The 20,131-nt window shown below is 38.7% G+C and overlaps 1 protein-coding gene across 4 annotated transcripts in view; it reads left to right on the top strand.

Annotated features, from left to right (window-relative positions):
• LUC7L2 (LUC7 like 2, pre-mRNA splicing factor) overlaps nt 1-19,498 on the top strand; it is a 59,536-nt gene extending 40,038 nt beyond the window's left edge. For all 4 annotated transcript variants that reach the window (XM_012447517.3, XM_012447520.3, XM_064372942.1 and 1 more), the window contains exons 5-10: nt 1,359-1,502; nt 3,704-3,880; nt 6,305-6,396; nt 8,205-8,234; nt 13,605-13,796; nt 18,224-19,498. In XM_012447517.3, coding sequence (XP_012302940.1) covers nt 1,359-1,502; nt 3,704-3,880; nt 6,305-6,396; nt 8,205-8,234; nt 13,605-13,796; nt 18,224-18,401 — 813 coding nt within the window. In that variant the 3' untranslated portion in view covers nt 18,402-19,498. The remainder of the gene's footprint in view (nt 1-1,358; nt 1,503-3,703; nt 3,881-6,304; nt 6,397-8,204; nt 8,235-13,604; nt 13,797-18,223) is intronic.
• Nucleotides 19,499-20,131: the final 633 nt, after the last annotated feature.

Below are 20,131 nucleotides of genomic sequence, written 5' to 3'. Positions count from 1 at the left end.
AGGCGGTCAGATCACGAGGTCAGGAGTTCGAGATCAGCCTGGCCAACATGGTGAAACCCTGTCTCTGGTAAAACTGCAAAATTAGCCGGGCATGGTGGTGTACCCCTGTAATCCCAGCTACAGAGGCTGAGGCAGGAGAATTCCTTGAACCTAGGAGGTGGGTTGTAGTGAACTGAAATCGTGCCACTGCACTCCAGCCTGGGCAACAGAGCTAGACTCCATCTCAAAAACAACAATAACAACAAAAAATTAAACCTTCTTTGCTAACATATAATTAGCCACACAGCAAAGACTTTGTGGCCAAAATAATAATTATGTATATGTCTCACGTGCCATTACAACAGTAAGAATGAACTAAGTTGCTAGGATGATGATGGTGATGAAGAAGAGGAATGTATTCTTTCCCAAGGGAAGAGTTAATCCCGGTGGAAAGCTAAAGACTAATAGAGTGGAGTTGCCATGCTAATAGCTGAAAATCAGCAAGGTGTATGCAGTGTACATACAAGGCAAATTTTCTCATTTCTCACAGCTTTGTGGGATGGGTACTCTCTGTACTTCTCAGATGAGGAAATGGATTCAGGTATAAGTAATATAGCCAAAATTACATAGATAGTACTTGGTTTAGTAATAAGTCAGACTGTTGGACTCCTGAGGTTGATCCACCAATTCATTTCTTTAACTCATATTTGAGCCTAGGCTATCTGCTAAGCACTAGAGATAAAAAGATGAGAAATACAGATAGCTGTCCTTAAAGTAGTATATTTATGAAAGGAATTGTCAAAAAAGATACAAAGGTGACACAAAGGAGAAGGTAGGGCCATCTTTGCTTATATGTTTAAGTGGGGCTGGGATGTGCTGAATGTTCAGGAATGCTTTACAGAAATGGCCCTTGAGTTGGATCTTGTTGAATGAGTGAACATTCACTAGATAGCTAGGAGAGGTAAGCGATCCCATCCCAGAAAGAAGAGTATATGTAAAGTCACAGAGATGCAAAACATAGGATAAGTTTAGGAAACTATAGATTATGTTGTGAGGTGGGGGTGTAGCAAGAGATGGTTTAGAAAAGTACAAAGGGCCAGATCATGGAAGAAAAGGTATTTTACACTAGGAATACACTACCTAACCAGAGGACAGAAAGTTACATTGGGACCAGTAGTAGCCCTGACTTTATTGAGGTAAGGCAGACAGGCTCAGAACATCCTGATGTCTCACTGGTTCATTTGGGATATGCACAAGAAGCATTTTTTAAACTCATATGGCTTCAGATAATAAGTCTTTTTTCAGCAGTTCTGAAATACTTTGAAGTTAAAAATTCATTCTCTTGTTTATTCATGATCTTCTTTTTTATTTATTTTTAGGCAGAACGTGTTCATGAGTTAAATGAAGAAATTGGTAAATTGTTAGCCAAGGTGGAACAACTAGGAGCTGAAGGGAATGTGGAGGAATCCCAGAAAGTAATGGATGAAGTGGAGAAAGCACGGGCAAAGAAAAGAGAAGCAGAGGTAAATTCTTAATAATAGTAGATGAATTCTGCTTAATTTGTCAAGACTAAAAAAAGTAGTAGATGAAACTTTAGTATCTATGCTTCTTTAAGAACATGTATTTAAATGGAAATTATTGGACAGTTATTAAAGAGAATTTGAACTACAAGGAAAAAAAACATGGAAAAAGTTGGTTGTGATGGTGTGTGCCTGTGATCCCAACTGCTAGGCAGGCTGAGGTAGATTGCTTGAGTCCAGTTCGAGTCCAGCCTTCTTTCTTTATCTTGTGGTATTAGCTACTGTTTTCCAGACTAGAGGGGAAAGGCATGATAGAGGGAAGCCATTGTAGTACCTCCTCCAGCATCTTACCATTACACTGCCTTAACATTACTGTTGATTTTTAGCAGAGAAGGAGAGCAAGAATTAAGAGGGAGAAGGAAAGGAAAAACTACCATTGTTTCTCACAGGACCGGTATAGTAACAGTGCGATAATCATGGCCCTGAGACATCAAGAAAATATTACAGTTAATAGACTATTCTCTTCTTTTAAAGAAAGAGAAAGGACCTAACGTGTTAGATGTTTTTCACAGAAAGGAGAGAGTGGAAGGAAAACCTATTAATGAGAGAGAGTATCTTCCTCCCCAGCCATTTTTAATAACGTACTCACATAATGACTTTGCCTTTGGTTTGGCATCAGGGTAATGCCAATCCAGAAAATGAGTTGGAAGATGTTTTATCTCTTCCGAAAGTCTTTTTCTAGAATTGGCATCATTTCTTCCTTTAAATGTTTGATAAGAATTCACCAGTCAAGCCACTTAGAACTGGGGTTTTCTTGTGGGAAATTGTGTTACTTAAGAGTTAAATTCTTGGCCAGGTAGGGTGGCTTACACCTGTAATCCTAGCACTTTGGGAGGCTGGGGTGGGTGGATCACCTGAGGTCTGGAGTTCAGGACTAGCCTGGCCAACATGGTGAAACCCCATCTCTAATAAAAATAAAAAATTAGCCAGGCATGGTGGCGGGTGCCTGTAATCCCAGCTGCTTGGGAAGCTGAGGCAGGAGAATCACTTGAACCCAGGAGGTGGGAGTTGCAGTGAGCCAAGATCGCACCATTGCACTGTAGCCTGGGCAATAAGAGTGAAATTCTGTCTCAAAAGAAAAAAATTCTTTAGTAATAAGAGACACTCTGTTTTTGGTTTGTTTTTGAGATAGAGTCTCACTCTGTTTCTAAGGCTGGAGTGCAGTGGCATGATCTCAGCTCACTGAAACCTCTGCCTCCCCGGTTCAAGCGATTCTCCTCCCTCAGCCTACCCAGTAGCTGGGACTTATAGGCACCCGCCACCACGATAGCCTAATTTTTTGTATTTTTAGTAGAGACAGGGTTTTGTCATGTTGTTGGCCAGGCTGGTCTTGAACTCCTGACCTCAGGTGATCTGCTGGCCTCAACCTCCCAGAGGGCTGGGATTGCAGGCATGAGTCACTGTGCCTGGCTTGTTTTTTTTTTTTTTTCTATTTTTAAATTACTTTTGGAAATTTGTCTTTCACAAAATCTAAGTTGTATTTATTGCTATAAAGTTCTTTTTTTATCTGTAGAATCTGTTTGCAATTGGTGTCTTCTCCTTTCTTGATTGATCTAGCTGGTCAGTTTTATTTTTCTTTTCAAAGAACCAGTCTTCTGATTTTGTTTTTTTCTTGTTTGTTTTCTATTTCATTGATTTCTGTTTATGTTTATTATTTCTTTCCTTATACTTCAGTGGAGAGAGGTCCTAAGGACACAGGATGGGGATAAAGGGAAACCTATAATTTTCATAACAAAATAGCCATGCTTTTGTGTATTCTTTTTTTTTTTTGAGACCCAGGCTAGAGGTCAATGGCATCATCTCATGTCACTGGAACCTCCATCTCCCAGGTTCAAGTGATTCTGCTGCCTCAGCCTCCTAAGGAGCTGGGATTACAGGCATGCACCATCATGCCTGTGCAATTTTTTATATCTTTAGTAGAGATGGGGTTTCACCATGTTGTCCAGGCTGGTCTTGAACTCCTGACTTCATGTGATCCTCCTGCCTCAGCCTCCCAAAGTGCTGGGACTACAGGCATGAGCCACCACGCCCGGCTGCTTTTGTGTATTCTTTAGAAAACACTTTTGGTGTAAGCATAGTATATTTTATTTAACTGTATGACTTTTAGTGAGATTTATATGGTCATTATTTTCTCACTTGTTTAGGAAGTTTATCGGAATTCTATGCCAGCTTCGAGTTTTCAACAGCAGAAACTTAGAGTCTGTGAAGTCTGCTCTGCCTATTTAGGACTTCATGATAATGACAGAAGACTGGCTGATCATTTTGGGGGTAAACTGCACCTGGGATTTATTGAAATAAGAGAGAAGCTTGAAGAATTAAAGGTATATTGGTAAAATAGTCCTCACTTTATCCTCCTTACCCTCTTGTTCTTTTGATCTGTATTGTCTTTTTGTTTAATATTCTTGACTATCATTCAGTAATACATAGTATCTAATGATTAATATTGAACAGTATAGGATTATACATGAAATTCAAGTTGGTTTAATGGATGCTGTCTGAGGAGCAGACTTTTAAATATTACCCTGTTATATTGGGAGTTACCATTTTATGTTAGCTATGACACTGAGTTAGGAATCTTTCAAACTAGTTTCTAATACAGAGTCCTGTAAAATTTCATTGTTCTCATTCTTTTCAATAAGGTCAATAATGTAATTTTTTTTTTTTTGAGATGGAGTTTTGCTCTTGTTACCCAGGCTGGAGTGCAATGGCGCGATCTCGGCTCACCGCAACCTCCGCCTCCTGGGTTCAGGCAATTCTCCTGCCTCAGCCTCCTGAGTAGCTGGGATTACAGGCATGCGCCACCATGCCCAGCTAATTTTTTGTATTTTTAGTAGAGACGGGGTTTCACCACGTTGACCAGGATGGTCTCGATCTCTTGACCTCATGATCCACCCGCCTCAGCCTCCCAAAGTGTTGGGATTACAGGCGTGAGCCACCGCGCCCGGCCCTGTTTTTTTTTTTTTTTTTTTGAGACAGAGTCTCTGTCGCCCAGGCTGGAGTGCAATGGTGCAATCTCTGCTCACTGCAACCTCCACCTCCTGGGTTAAAGCAATTCTCCTGCCTCAGCTTCCCACGTAGCTAGGATTACAGGCACATGCCACCATGCCTGGCTAATTTTTGTATTTTTAGTAGAGATGGGGCTTTACCATATTGGCCAGGCTGGTCTCAAACTCCTGACCTTGTGATCTGCCTGCCTTGATCTCCCAAAGTGTTGGGATTACAGGCGTCAGCCACCACCCCGGCCAAAAAAATCTATGTATTTTTTAAAACGACAATTACTATTAAATATGTAGGCTTCTGTGAGGAAGCCAACAGTTTTTAGTCTTAAGTTATTTAGAGGGGATAAACAAAAAATCTGGGTGATATTTCTGAAGTGGTAAAGATGAGTGTTGGTGGATATAATCTGTTTACCTTTTAATATGCTGATAGCTTTTAAAGAATTGTGGCACTATAGTGTTTTTTCATGAATTGAGGACTGGCTGATGGGAAACATGGGATAGTCATTTTCTATGTAACTGTTATCACTGGAATTAACTCAAGGTCCATAGCATTTAAAATAATGTAGAATCAGAAAATGCCTAGGGACACCTCCATATTCACAGGTAACAGTGGGCTCTTTGTAGTATTCTGGGTAGCTAGGGCGATCTCAAGTAATTTTTAAAAACTTGTTGAAATGATCACTATAGCAAATAGTTACTGGGCTCCAAGTTAAAGCTCCAGTGGTTCCTACTTGGAAGTCTTTGCATGTATAGACCTAGCAACAGAACTCTAGCATTTTATTCATATCTTTAAAAGCAGCAGCATCAGGATGGTAATTGGAAGTGACCTAAGACATTTCCATATTAGAAATCACAGGGCATGGGAACTTGTAGTGATGTATAATGGTTGATTAAAAAAAAAAAACAAAATACTGGAAAACATTCAGAGGAGGAAAATCTTGTAGAAGTGACTTGGAAATGTCATTAAGAAATCGTGGGGGAAAAAAACAACAAAAAACAAAAACAAAACAAAAAAAAAGAAATCGTGGAGCTGGACATGGTGGCTCATGCCTGTAATCCCTGCACTTTGGGAGGCCAAGGCGGTCAGATTACTTGAGTCAGGAGTTGGAGATGAGTCTGGGCAACATTGTGAAACCCCGTCTCCACTAAAAAATATTAATACAAAACTTAGCTGGGTGTGGTGATGCACACCTGTAATCCCAGCTCCTCTGAGGGCTGAGGCATGAGAATCATCTGAACCTGGCAGGTGGAGGTTGCAGTGAGCTGAGATGGCGGTACTGCACTCCAGTCTGGGCGACAGAGTGAGACTATGTCTCTAAAAAAAATAATAATAAAATTATAGAGAGGCCTGTCTGAGTGGCTCATACCTGTAATTCTAGCACTTTAGGAGGCCGCAGTAGGATGATCACTTGAGCCCAGGAGTTGGAGACCAACTTGCTATTTGGGCAACATAGCGAGATTCTGTCTCTATTTTAGAATAATTTGTTTTCATTTAAAAATTTGAAAAACACAAGTAGAAATCATGGAGAAATGTGAAATTTTGCACATTTTCCACAAAATGGGGAAAGATTTTGAAAAGCAACTTATAAGCCTAATGATTATATCTAGCAGTGCTTCAAATTGAATTATTAAATAGATTTTGACGGTAATTGTACTATAAGAAACCAGATAATGTAAATTTTAGGATGAAGTTGATTAAGAATGGACTCAGTAAATAGCTCCTCATTTATTATTGTCATTTTTAAGAGAGTTGTAGCTGAGAAGCAGGAGAAAAGAAACCAGGAACGGCTGAAACGAAGAGAAGAAAGGGAGAGAGAAGAGAGAGAGAAGCTGAGGAGGTATGGAGTAATGGGCCAAGTAATTGAAGTTGAATCTCTGTGGTTCTAAAGAGAGATATAATTGATTTTAAATTTTAGATGGTGATAAATCTGTTATGGGAGGTGGGAAACTTCTGCTTACTTTAAAAAATATTGCTGTGAAATTATGTAAATGTTTAGTTATACAAATATCTTAACTCTTGGCCATTTAACTGAATGTGATTTCGTCTGAAAATCTGTGGAAGAGTGAATAAAGAATGCTTCGTATCTCGTAAGATATATAACAATCTTTTTCTACTTTCATCTGCTTGTTCTTTTCTGTACACTAAGTCCTTATGGGAATATTGCCCAGTATTCTAATATATAAATGGAATTTTAAGTAATAGTGAGAATCTCATTTTAAGATTCAACTGAGGCGACAGTAACATGGACCAAAATTTCTTTTCAGGACTACATTTTCACATTTGTAGATGATGAAAAAGTATATCACATCTTACTACTTTGTTTGCCAAATGGCAAGTTTCTTTTGACAGTGATTATACAATGTAACCCTGTTTCAGAAATGTTAAAAAAAAAAAAAAAAAAAGGTTGTTGATTCTGCGAGCTTAAATATGGAAGTATGGAAGATGGCGAAATTAGAACCTAGTATAAAATTATACAAGATGGGATAAAAGAAAAGAATCGTAATCATTTACCGGGTGCTTATTTTATGCCAGGTACTATAGTCAGGAATTTATCCATATTCGTCTAATCTTTATAAGCCCCACCCCAGTAAAATTTATATTACTGTCCCTCTTTTGCTAGTGACAGACTAAGCTGAGGGATGATATATAACTTAATCAGGTCACACAGACAGTGAACGATAGAACCAGAAAATAAAACTCAAATCTGGCTGATCTCGAAGCCATGCTTTCAATAATGGTATGTATCATCCAAAACAAACAAAAAAAATCCCTGTGGTGACCTACTCACCATAATATTTACATTTTATTGAGCATTAACTGTGTGCTAGGAAATGTGACAAATACCTTATGTAGAGTATCTCATTTGAAGAAACACATTGTAAGATTGAACTAGGTGTTGTAGAGATTATAGTATGATGTTGTAGCTCCAAAAGTATATAGATCTCAGACCATAGAAATTTCACTCTGTTCCCAGAAGGGAAAAAAGAAATGACAGAGCTATAAAAGAATTTAAGGTTAAGTGGTTTCTGAATAGCAAGTTGTAATATATAGGTTGAGCATCCCAAATCCAAAAAATCAAATCCAGTGAGTTTCAAAATCTGAAACTTCTTGAGTGCTGACAATGTTTAAAGGAGATGCTTATTAACGCATTTCAGATTTCAGTGTTTGGATTTAGAGATGCTGAACCAATAAATTATAATGTAGACACTTCAAAGTTTGAAAAAAAAAAAAAATCAGGTGCCTGTAATTCCAGCACTTTGGAAGGCCAACGTGGTAGGATCATGTGTCTAGGAGTTCAAGACCAGCCAGGCAACAAAAAAATTTCAAAAGACTTGCAAAAATACAGAAGAAAGAAAAAATCCTAAACATTTCTGATTCTTAGCGTTTCAGAGAAGGAGCACTCAACCTGTACTGTGTTTTAATCTCCTAGGAACATACTCTTTAAGAGCCAGGTATTCTGAGTTAAGCGAACCTTGGCAAGGTTGAGAAATCTGTACAGTTTGTGGTGTATTTTGGAAAATTTTGTGTGCATAGGTACGTGCCTTATATTTGTAAGATTATGAACATTAGAAATCAGGAAGAATATAATGTAACATTGCACAGTTTTCTTATAGCCTTTTCTAAAACTACGTATTTTTTTTTTAGGTCCCGATCTCACAGCAAGAATCCGAAAAGGTAGGTGTATTACATAAGACAGATACAAGTAGTGAAGATGTCTTTTTCAGAGGTAGTTTTTATAGATTAAATGGTCTTTAAAAAATTTTCTTTTTTGGCCGGGCATGGTGGTGCACAGTTGTAATCCCAGCTACTCGGGATGCTGAGGCTAGAGAATTGCTTGAACCCGGGAGGCAGAGGTTGCAGTGAGCCAAAATTGTGCAACTATACTCCAGCCTGGGTGACAGAGCGGGACTCTGTCTCAAAAAAAAAAATATATATATATATATATATATATATATATATATATATTTTGAAATCGTTAGATGCTCAGAGTACATATGTAAAAGGTAAGTTTTAAAAAATAAATTTGGATGATTCATTTAGGAAACACTTTCTATAAGTTTTAAAAAATAAATTTGGATGATTCATTTAGGAAACACTTTCTAAGAGGTTGTACCTATTGCAAATACAAGTAGGTTATGGTTGGATAAAATTTTGATAGATCCACTGTGGGATAAGCAAAACCAAAATGTTTAGTATACCCTCTAGTCTTGACTTTATGTGAGTTTGTTGTGAGTTTATTGCTCATTCCTTTGAACAGTGATCACAGAAAGCTTTCAGAGAGGCATTTGCAGCCTTGAAGAGCAAGACAATACTTTTTTTGACTTTCAGCGTTAAAATTTGGGGTTTGAAACCTTTCTTTATAGTTTTCGCTAGTTTGTGATACTTTTTTTGTCTGAGAAAGGCAGGGAAATATGTTGTACTTCATTCTTTCTCAGTTCTTCGCTTGCCATTCTTCTCATTCTAATCGTTGAACTTTTCTTCATGGATCCATTCCCACCTAGAATGCCCTTTCTCAGTCTTTTCTAAATTCTACCTTCCTCTTGTTCAGATCACATCTTCTTTTTGAAACCTTCTGAGTACTCAGCTCTAGAGACTATTTCCCAAGAAGTTTTCCCTAAAAAGTAGAGAATTTGTTGTTATAAAAGAAAAACCTGATGAGTACAGGGCCTCACGCTTGTAATCCCAGCACTTTGGGAGGCTGAGGCAGGCGGATCACCTGAAGTCAGGAGTTGAAGACCAGCCTGGCTGACATGGCAGAACTTCGTCTCTAATAAAAATACAAAAATTAGCCAGGTGTGGTGGCGGGTGCCTGTAATCCAGCTACTTGGGAGGCTTGGGAGGTTCAAGTGTAAGACGCACTTGAACTCGGGAGGTGGAGGTTGCAGAGACTGTGCCACTGCATTCCAGCCTAGGTGATAGACAGACTGTCTCAAAAAAAGAAAAGAAAAAGGAAGAAAGAAAAACCTTATGGTTCTGATAGCTACATTTTTTCAATGGTATTTCTGCCTAAAAACTAAAGAACATTAATAAGTGGGACCAGTTGTTTCAGCTAATTTATGTTCACCAATAATGGTGAATTTCTGTGATCCAAGATGAGAAGTAGAAATATTAAACTATGATACTATTCTCGTTTACTGTTTGATTAATATAAGCTGGTCCCTTTGTTGAAAACAAAGTATTACACATAGAACATCTTTAGATATTTGGGCTAGAAATTTAATTTCTGCTCCTCTAGTCCTGTTACCTAGATACTACGTTTGCCTTGTAACTGGGCTCCTTACTTCTCTGTGCTTGCCCACTCCCCCTTTTCACCTCATTCTGTTTTTCACACATCAGCCAGAACAAGCCCTTTAAAAGATGAAATACATTACGTCAGCCCTCTGTTCAAACTTTGCAGAGGTTTTTCATTTCATTCGTAAGAGGAAATAACAGCTTTACCATAGCTTTTACGTAGGGTGATGGTATAACCCAGGGGTGTCCAATCTTTTGACTTCCCTGGGCCACATATCAGATAGACTAATGATAACTGATCAGCTGGGAAAAAAAATTGCAAAAAGAAAAAAAAATCTCATAATATTTTGAGAAAGTTGTTGGGCCACATTCAAAGCCGTCCTGGGCAGCATGCGGCTTGCAGGCCACAGGTTGGACAAGCTTGGTATAGCCCAAACTGTCCTGGGATAGTTCTGATTTATGTCTTTTATCTCAGAATATTTATTAATAGCTTCTCAATACACTCAATAACTTACTGAGAGCCTTCTGGTTTGAGTGATAAAGTTACCTGGTCATCCTCCCTGTAAGACCCTGATGTTACTCCCTTTTGCTCACTTCATTCCAGCCACACTGGTCTTTTCCTTCAATATGTTGAGCTTTCTCCCACCTCAGGGCCTTTGCATCTGTGTTCCCTCAGCCTGAAGCACTCTTCTCTGAGCTAGCTGGTTCACTTGTTCCCTTTTTTCTTCTTTCAGCTTTGCTTCAGTGCCATGCTATCAGAAAAGCCTTCCTGCTTATTCCGTATAAATATTACCTCTCTTTTCTCTTTCTTCACCCTACATAATACATCTTAAAAAATTTTTTTTGAGATGAAGTTTTGCTCTGTCGTCCAGGCTGTAGTGCAGTGGCACGTTCTGGGCTCACTGCAACCTCCTCCCAGGTTCAAGTGATTTTCCTGCTTCAGCCTTCCTAGTAGTTGGGATTACAGGCACGTACCACCACACCCTGCTAAGTTTTTTTTGTATTTTTAGTAGAGACAGGGTTTCACCGTGTTGGCCAGGCTGGTCTTGAACTCTTGACCTCAAGTGATCTGCCCACCTCGGCCTACCAAAGTGCTGGGATTACAGGCATGAGTCACCATGCCTGGTAATAGATTTTTTTTTTTTTTTTTAAGTCACCTGACGTGTCTGTCTTTATTGCCTGCAAACCTGTATAGATCCCTTCCTGGAGCATAAGCGCTAAGTGTTCAGGAACTTATTTGCTACGCACCCTCTCTTAGTACCTAGAATAGTGCAGAAAGACCTAGTGAGTATTTTTTGGATGAATTATCTAGAATTTTTTAAAAGATGAATAAAGTTATACATTGGAAGAAACAGCATTCATAATAACTCAAAATGAGTGGTTAAACAAAAGATCATTTGATAAGAGTTTTATATTTTTTCCCTCTGCTTCCTTTTGGAATTATTCTTTTTAACTGTGGAAAGACTTTGTTTTTTGAGAGAGGGTCTCACTCTGCCGCCTAGGCTGGAGTGTAGTAGTGCTAACACAGCTCACTGCAGCCTCAGTCTCCCAGGCTCAAGCAGTCTTCCTCCCTCAGCCTCCTGAGTAGCTAGAACCACAGGTGTGTGCCACCATATCCAGCTAATTAGAAAAATTTTTTTTGTAGATATGGGGTCTTCCTATGTTGCCCAGGCTGGTCTTGAACTCCTGGGCTTAAGCAGTCGTCCCACCACGGCCTCCCAAAGTGCTGGGATTACAGACACAGGCTGCTGTGCCTAGCCAGAAATACTCTCTTTAAGTATGGCTAAAGCTACGTTCATGTCATATACCTTTCTTTGACTATAATGTTGATTTAAGCTGAATGCTTTTAAACATCCTTTATAACAAAGTAATCAGTTGAAGATAAACCCTATTTGTAAACTATCTCATCTGTATGATTTTGAACTTGCTGTATCAAATTATGAGCAAATCCTCACATTCTTTAAAGTGACTTAAAATTAAAGAGTTTTGGCCGGGCGCGGTGGCTCAAGCCTGTAATCCCAGCACTTTGGGAGGCCGAGGCGGGTGGATCACGAGGTCAAGAGATCGAGACCATCCTGGTCAACATTGTGAAACCCCGTCTCTACTAATACAAAAAAATTAGCTGGGCACGGTGGCGCGTGCCTGTAATCCCAGCTACTTAGGAGGCTGAGGCAGGAGAATTGCCTGAACCCAGGAGGCGGAGGTTGCGGTGAGCCGAGATCGCGCCATTGCACTCCAGCCTGGGCAACAAGAGCGAGACTCCGTCTCAAAAAAAAAAAAAAAAAAAAAAAAAAAAAAAAAGAGTTTTATTGAGGTATAAAATATATACCATAAGATTTACTCCAAAGTCAGTGATTTTTTTTTTAGCAAATTTAAAGCTGTGCAACTGTCACCATAATCCAGTTGAGAACATTTTGATCATTCTTAAAGTGACTGTTCTAACAAAGTTGTATGCCTCTGTTTTCCCTTGTTTTCTGTCACATGTTTTTGTCCTCTGCATGTCATTTCCACCCTCATCACATACCCCGACCCACCCCAAGTTAGTTTGTGACCTGGCGGAGGCTATAAAAGTGTCTTACCTTCTGGGTTTTTTTTTCTTTTTTAAAAAATTTTTATTTTGCCAGCACCTGGATTGTAAATCTTCTGGTTTTTCAGAATGTTTTTCCTTCTGTACTTCTGTATACTCATTAGAAATACATTTTTTTGCAATCTGAGTCAAGTTCTCAAAAATTATTTTTGCAAGTTTTCTTTCTCCCAAACTGTGTTCCTTGAATAGAGAACTGTCTTACTGTGTATGTTTTGTCTTGCTCTCTGTCGCCCAGGCTGGAATGCCGTGGTGTGAACACAGCTCACTGTAGCCTTGACTTCCTGGGCTTGGGTATTCTTCACGCCTCAGCCTCCCAAAGTGCTGGGATTATAGGTGTGAGCTACCACTCCTGGCCCTTACTCTGTTTTGATTACAGTGCAACTAGGCATGCATATTGTGGGCATTAAACACTTACTTCTATGGTTATCTCAGCTTTCTAATACAGAGAGAGTAATTAATTTATCCTGAACAGTATTCTTCCTTATCTCTTCCCTTCTGTCCAGGTCTGTCAGGTACATATTTAATTTCTAGAGAATACAAAAAATGTTCAAAATAAAATCTTTAAATGAAATTCATAATGCATCTAAATACAGTCCCTGGCATATAGTAGTGGTTCAAAAGTTGCTTTCACTTGAAAAACTATTTCTGATATAAATTTATACAATACTGATTGATCTCTGAGAATGATCAATGTCTTGTTTTTTATGTTGTTTTTGTTTTTTTTATTAAGACAGACTCTCACTCTGTTGCCCAGGCTGGACTGCAGTGGTGTGATCACAGCTCATTGCAGCAGCCTTGACCTCCCAGGCTCAAGTGATCCTCCCACCTTAGCTTCCTGAGTAGCTAGGACTACATGCATGTGCCACTGTGCCCAGCTAATTTTTGTGTGTTTTATAGAGACAGAGTTTCACCATGTTGCCTAGGCTGGTCTCGAAATCCTGAGCTCAAGCGATCCTCCTGCCTTAGCCTCCCAAAGTGTTGGGATTACAGATGTGAGCCACGGTGCCTGGCAGAGAATTATTAGTGTTTTATTTTTTGAATTCTAATATGTAGCTATTAACACACCAGCAATTTAGTGTAGAGTTAGCTGACTTGCAATATAATTGGCATTAAGTAAGAATACTAAAAAAAAAAAAAAAGTTTCTCTTTAAAGAAAGAATAGGCTTGAATAAATGAAAAATGTATTACTTACAAAGGTAAAAACAAAATCACATCTTGTCTGGTAGATCCAGGTCCAGAGAGCATCGCAGACATCGATCTCGCTCCATGTCACGTGAACGCAAGAGGAGAACTCGATCTAAATCTCGGGAGAAACGCCATCGCCACAGGTCCCGCTCCAGCAGCCGTAGCCGCAGCCGTAGCCACCAGAGAAGTCGGCACAGTTCTAGAGATAGGAGCAGAGAACGATCCAAGAGGAGGTATTGATGTGTCAATCAGAGGATATGGAGCTACCTTAATGTTTTAGAGTTGGTTATGTTTACTTATGTTACTTATGTTTAGAGTTTAGATTATTGGTTTGAAACTTTTGCATCTGGTAATATGTACACATTTGTGTGTGGGTATAAAACATTTTTTTGTGATTATATGGGTAGTTTTGAAAGAATATACTTAATGAGCCAGAGCAAGAAATTGGAACCGATATGTGCAGAGGTTATTGCTTTTCTCTGCTTAGTATGTCTTGGAAAAAAAGTTCTTTACAGGTAAATAATTTTAAGTACCAATGCCCTTAGTATGGATCAGCAAATTAGGGGCTCTGAGAAGTCCCTTCATTAAAAGAGTTGTTTCGCTTTGATTTGAGCTGAGATGCTTTCTCAGAGCAGACACATTCTAGTATATTCTTGTTTAATCTGCACTATAAATATGTATTGTTACATACCTTTAGCTTGGCAGGGCAGACTCAATCTTAAGGAAGTTTCAAGACTTTCTTGGTATAATGAAAAAATTCAAAAGGTGCAGACATAGGGTAAGGTATGTTTGAGGACTTGAATATCTATTAAGAATAGGCAAAGGATTATAATGTGGTAGAGGAGTTTAGCACTCATAGTCTGTACAGATCAAACTCTCAAAACTTCTCAGGTCACATGATGGCCCTTAAACCAGGTAATTTCTGTGTAATGCAAGCCATGTTTAAAATTGCTTTTTTCTTGACAACTATTCTTAAGTATATATACGATAAACATTTTTTGAGTGCCTAGTACCTACTAGTCTTACATACTCTGTGGATTACTCCACATAAAATCTATAATAAAATCCATGGAAAGCTGTTAAAATCTTTCCCCCTTTTCTTTGACTCGGCTTACCATTCCCTGAAATCACTCACAAGCTGAGTTTGTTAATAGGCTCTCAAACAATATTTTATTTCTTATATTCTGGCCATGTTTTTAGTAGTCCTTAAGGTGGTTTTAATAATAATTGTATACGTTCTACTGTACTAGACTTAGAAAAACATAATAAAGACAGACATATAACATAGTTGAACAACTTTAAGTTGCTCTAAGAAGTTTCCTAAGTGAGGCTGGGCGTGGTGTCTCACGCCTGTAATCCCAGCACTTTGGGAGACTCAGGCGGGCAGATCACTCGAGATCAAGAGTTCAAGACCAGCCTGGCCACCCAACCCCATCTCTACTAAAATACATACATTAGCCGGGCATGGTGGCGCATGCCTGTAATCCCAGCTTCTCAAGAGGCTGAGGCAGGAGAATTGCTTGAACCCGAAGGCAGAGGTTGCAGTGAGCCAAGATTGCATCACTGCACACCAGCCTGGATGACAGAGTAAGACTCCGTCTCTCCAAAAAAAAAAAAAAAGGCTTCCTATGTGAGTTAGAACACAGGACCGACATCTCTGACAATAATTAGACTGGCATGAGACTACCACATGTTATAAAGTTCTAAACTGCTTATCATAGAGTAAATGGTCCAAGAGTTTAGATGAGGCGTATAACAGAGTAATAAAAAATGGCTTCAGATAGGCAATAAAATTTGAACAGGTAGAATCAGCTAGGAAAAAGATATTCCATATAGAGTGAATATCCTAGGCAAATGCAGAGAATGAGCAGGGAGTTTGTGAGGGACAGAGTGATTTGTAGGCCTCTTATCTCACACTCTTGAAACTGGATTTTGGGGTCTACTCGCAGTGCAGTGTTCAGAAATAAGCATTTTTAAAAAATTGTTTTATCTGCACAATGAATTTTCAGAATTATCCTGCTAGGTGATGGAAGGTTTAGACATTTTCTTGTGTCAATCTGCCCAGTTGTCATTGTTGTTGGTGTTGCTGAACTCTTAAATGTCTTTATTGGTGGTGGGTATGGGAAGGATGGGCGTGAAGTTCCCTCATCTGCGATTGTGTTATCTTAGTCCCTGATGCTTCCTGCATTTATGAAGTTGTATAGGAAATTTTCCATCGTACTACATGATACCCCTCATATCTAAGATGTCAGCATGTTCATAAAGAGGATTATTTTTGTAAAACTATTAAAAGTTTTGCTTTTATCAAGCACTTTCTCATCTTTGAATTCAAATTATTCTTTTAAAGCATCATTCTTTGTTTTTACGAAAAATTATCAGATAATTGCTCTTAAAACCTACTTGGTATTACATACAACATCAAGTTATTGCTATATATTTGGGTTTAATTTTTCAAGGTAAAGGTTCTCATTTTAAAGCCTTTTATGTTTTGCTGTTCTCCTTTTCCTTCTCTGAAATACTGGTCTCTGATATAAGTAGATTGCCTTTGTGACCTCTTCCTGGCAACAGTACCCTGTGTAAGTGAGGACCATTTGCAGCTTTCTTTTTGCTCTGTTCAAACATGTTTAATGCAGACTACAAAGTCTGACTTTGGGTTCATTGGTTTTGGCTAAGTAATTTATTTTTTTGAGAAGGAGTCTCACTCGGTTACCCAGGCTGGAGGGTAGTGGCGTGATCTTGGCTCATTGCAACCTCCGCCTCCTGGGTTCAAGCGATTCTCCTGCCTTGGCCTCCCAAGTAGCTGGAATTACAGGCCCATGCCACCATAACTGGCTAATTTTTGTATTTTCAGTAGAGACAGTGTTTTGTCTTGTTGGCCAAGCTGGTCTCGAACTCCTGACCTCAGGTAATCTACCCGCCTTGGCCTCCCAAAGTGCTGGGATTACAAGTGTGAGCCACTGCATCTGGTCTTGGCTAAGTAATTTAATTATCCCACCTGTCTTTCCTCATCTACTAAATGGAGATGGTAAGAATACCTGCTTTAAGATTATTGGTAGTTTGAGTAAAAGTGTATGGAAGCCGCTTATGTTGGGACATAGTAGTTGATACTCATCTCATAGTTGTCTTTCAGTTATTATTACTGACCCTGGGACTGTTTAGCATCTAGTGTCCTTATTTTTACGTATCATTTCTGCCGTCTGTTTTCATATTTTATTCCAACAAAGGCTATGGATAGGGCTAGTGTAGACTTGAAATTACTAGTCTTGGCACTATGTGATTTTTCTTTTTCTTTTTTCTTTTTTTTTTTTTTTTTTTGTTTGAAATGGAGTCTCACTCTGTCACCCAGGCTGGAGTGCAGTGGTGCGATCTAGGCTCACTGCAGCCTCCACCTTCCAGGTTCAAGCGATTCTCTTGCCTCAGCCTCCCAAGTAGCTGGGACTACAGGTGTGCACCACCATACTCAGCTAATTTTTTGTATTTTAAGTACAGATGGGTTTCACTATGTTGGCCAGGCTGATCTTGAACTCCTGACCTCAACTGATCTGCTCGCCTTGGCCTCCCAAAGTGCTGATGTGAGCCACCACACTCAGCCTTTTTACATCATTTTAAAATTAAGTTTATTAAAACATTAAGTAGAATACTGAAAGTTGATATTATTTGATTTTAGAACTTTTGTTTAACCCTCCTTAACTATATTTCTAAAACTGAACAGTCACATTTTTTATTTTTCTTAAAATATTACTTATTCAGGTTCTTGGTAGTGCCTCAGATCCTAATTCTGAATATGAGTGAAGTGAGATAATTATGTGAAAGTACTGTGTCACCTGTAAAGAACCAAATAAATGTAATTTGTTGAATTCTAGATGTTGGAAGTATAGAAGATTTCATGTTCTGATTTCATAATATGTTTGGTTTTCCTTCTGATTGTTATTTACCTTTCTTTTTGAAGTTGGGTATGGGAATGGAGAGGGTAGTAAACAGTTAATGGCTAATCAAGATTTATTAGTGTGAGCATCTTTGTCTTTTTTTATTCCCCCTTTTTAGTTGAATAAGCTAACTCAAGATGAGATTTTAAAAATAAAGTTATTTAAATCTATATTACTAATAATTGAGTAGTAATCTTACCTAAGTCAGGTGTTGGCAGACTGTTGCCGATAGGCCAAATCTGGCCGGTAGCCTGTACAACCAGCAAGCTATGGATGGTTTTTACATTCTAGAAAGAAAAGGAACAACACTGCTACAGAGATTGCATGGACCCACAGCACCCCAGATACTCACCATCTGGCCTCTGTTCTAAGTCATTTAAAATTTAGATAATACCTTTCACTTTTAAAGCTATTATCTATATATTATTTTTTATATTAAAATGCCTTTTATGAATTGGAGGAACTGTGTTGTCTCTGAGATAATGAGAGTAGCCTGTAAGAAATTATTTTAGCCTTCTGACCCTCAGCTATTTGTTTTTCACCCATCTTCCTGTTTTAGTGCCCTTATCAACTATGGTAGTTCACTGTATTTTGTCAGAAAACTGACTCCTCTCTGTCTTGTGTATATTCTTCGATATATCTTCAGCTATCAATAGCTTAATATTTATCCTATTCTTTAATTTGGGTTTTTGGGTTTCCCAACATATTTTGCTCCTCAAATTAATATTTTTCAGATCCTCAAAAGAAAGATTCAGAGACCAAGACTTAGCATCATGTGACAGAGACAGGAGTTCAAGAGACAGATCACCTCGTGACAGAGATCGGAAAGATAAGAAGCGGTCCTATGAGAGTGCTAATGGCAGATCAGAAGACAGGAGGAGCTCTGAAGAGCGCGAAGCAGGGGAGATCTAACTAGCTGTGTACATTTCTTCAATCCTTAAGCTTCCTACGGAGTTACGTACTATTGTTTAGTTCACAGCTGTTCAGGGTGACAATAAGCAGATCCAGACACCAGATCCAGCTAGGCTAGATGTACAGTATCTAACTTGATCTGAACTGAACCTGTTTTCCTTGATGATGCCTAAAACTACATCCATAGTTTCTGGTGAACCTGTAATACAGTTCTGAAAGTACCATTTTATATAATAAGATGCTGATCTCTTTATTCTTTCAAGTAAGAGTGATAGTGAACAAATTGTGTTACTTGCCTTGGGATTTTTTGAACATTTGTAAAATGCTGTCTTCCTAGTCCAAACAGCTGCAGCTTTGGGCATTTTCTTTTTAATTCTTCTTTCTCTGACTTTGTATCCCTTAATACCTACACTCTCCAATTGTAAGAGATGCGGGGCAGGGAAGCGATATAGCTTCCATTCTAAGGCTCTACTCCCGTTATGAATTACTAGTGATTACAGTTCAGAGCATTGATCCTGGAATGTGTGCTGGAGAAATTTAAAATACTGGGTTTTTTGTTTAATGGTGCCTATTTAGAGTTGGAAATTGAACAGCTGTTGCATTACATACTTCTGCTTTTTTATTGAAATTTTGAAATCAAACTTGTCTCGATTTTTCTGTTCTGTTGAATTGCTATATTCAGGATGTTCTTTGGGGGTGGGGGCAGGGACTCTTCGTAATAAGCACTTGTTTTATTTTGTGTGTGTGGAGTATAAAGGCTACACCCTTATTGTAAAACATAATAAAATGAAAGAAACAATCACCACCACCATTATTAAACTGTAACTTGTCTAGTAAATTGTCACTAGAACTATTTGCTGTGGGCATTTCCTCTATTCTATCATTAATAGTGACTTACTGTGCAAGGCACCAAAGGACATAAATATGTACTTGCAGAGATTCCAGATGAGCTGTTCACGTGGGCCCCTTGCTGACTATATTCCAGCCACATCAGGGTTGTTTGTAGTGACCATTATAGAGAAGGAATGGACCTGTAGAAGAAATTGGTGTTCTTATTCTCATTCAGCAAACCCAAATAAAAACAGTATATGTAACCAACATAATGAGACTAAGTTTCTGCATTGAAGAGTTGTATATCCACTAGTAACTTAAACTGTAATTGGCAGGTATCACTTGTGATTCTGGAAATTCTGAGGAACAAAAAATTCCTTAAGTAATGAAATTAGTATCTTATAGTGGGTATAATTAACTAAGGCCACCTTTCAAGAACTGTTAATGTCCATCATCCCCAAGTTTGACAAATTTGATTTCACAGCATTTGGGCCCCTGTGAAGGTGGTGAGAGAATGGGAAACTAAGGCCATTCTAAGTGATACCAGATTTATATAGAAAAAAAAAAACCCTCATCAAGTTCCCAATTTGCCAAACTATGCTTCATTAACTGAAGGTTTTCTGCTGTATTTGGTTCCACACATGCAATTTATATGGCATTTAATCCAAGAGCCTCATCTGCATCAATGGCCCATTTCCCTTTTATTTTTGGTTGCTGAGAAATGTTTTCTATCTACTTTGTTCCTGGTAGTCTGTGCTGTTCTAAATCTTTATAGGCACTTTGGATTTAGTACATTGGGGTTTAGAGTAAGATCAAAAGGAGACCAGCTGGTTGGTGTGAGGAAGAATGTCTGGGACCTGGCCCATTAGAGTAGTATTTCTGGACTTAGATTTTGAACT

This window comes from Aotus nancymaae, unplaced genomic scaffold (assembly GCF_030222135.1).
Source record: "Aotus nancymaae isolate 86718 unplaced genomic scaffold, 86718_ANA_hifiasm-v0.15.2.pri h1tg000002l, whole genome shotgun sequence".
NCBI classification, from domain to species: domain Eukaryota; kingdom Metazoa; phylum Chordata; class Mammalia; order Primates; family Aotidae; genus Aotus; species Aotus nancymaae.
The sequence above is the reverse complement of the archived record's forward strand: the minus strand, read 5'-3'. Positions and strand labels throughout refer to the sequence as shown.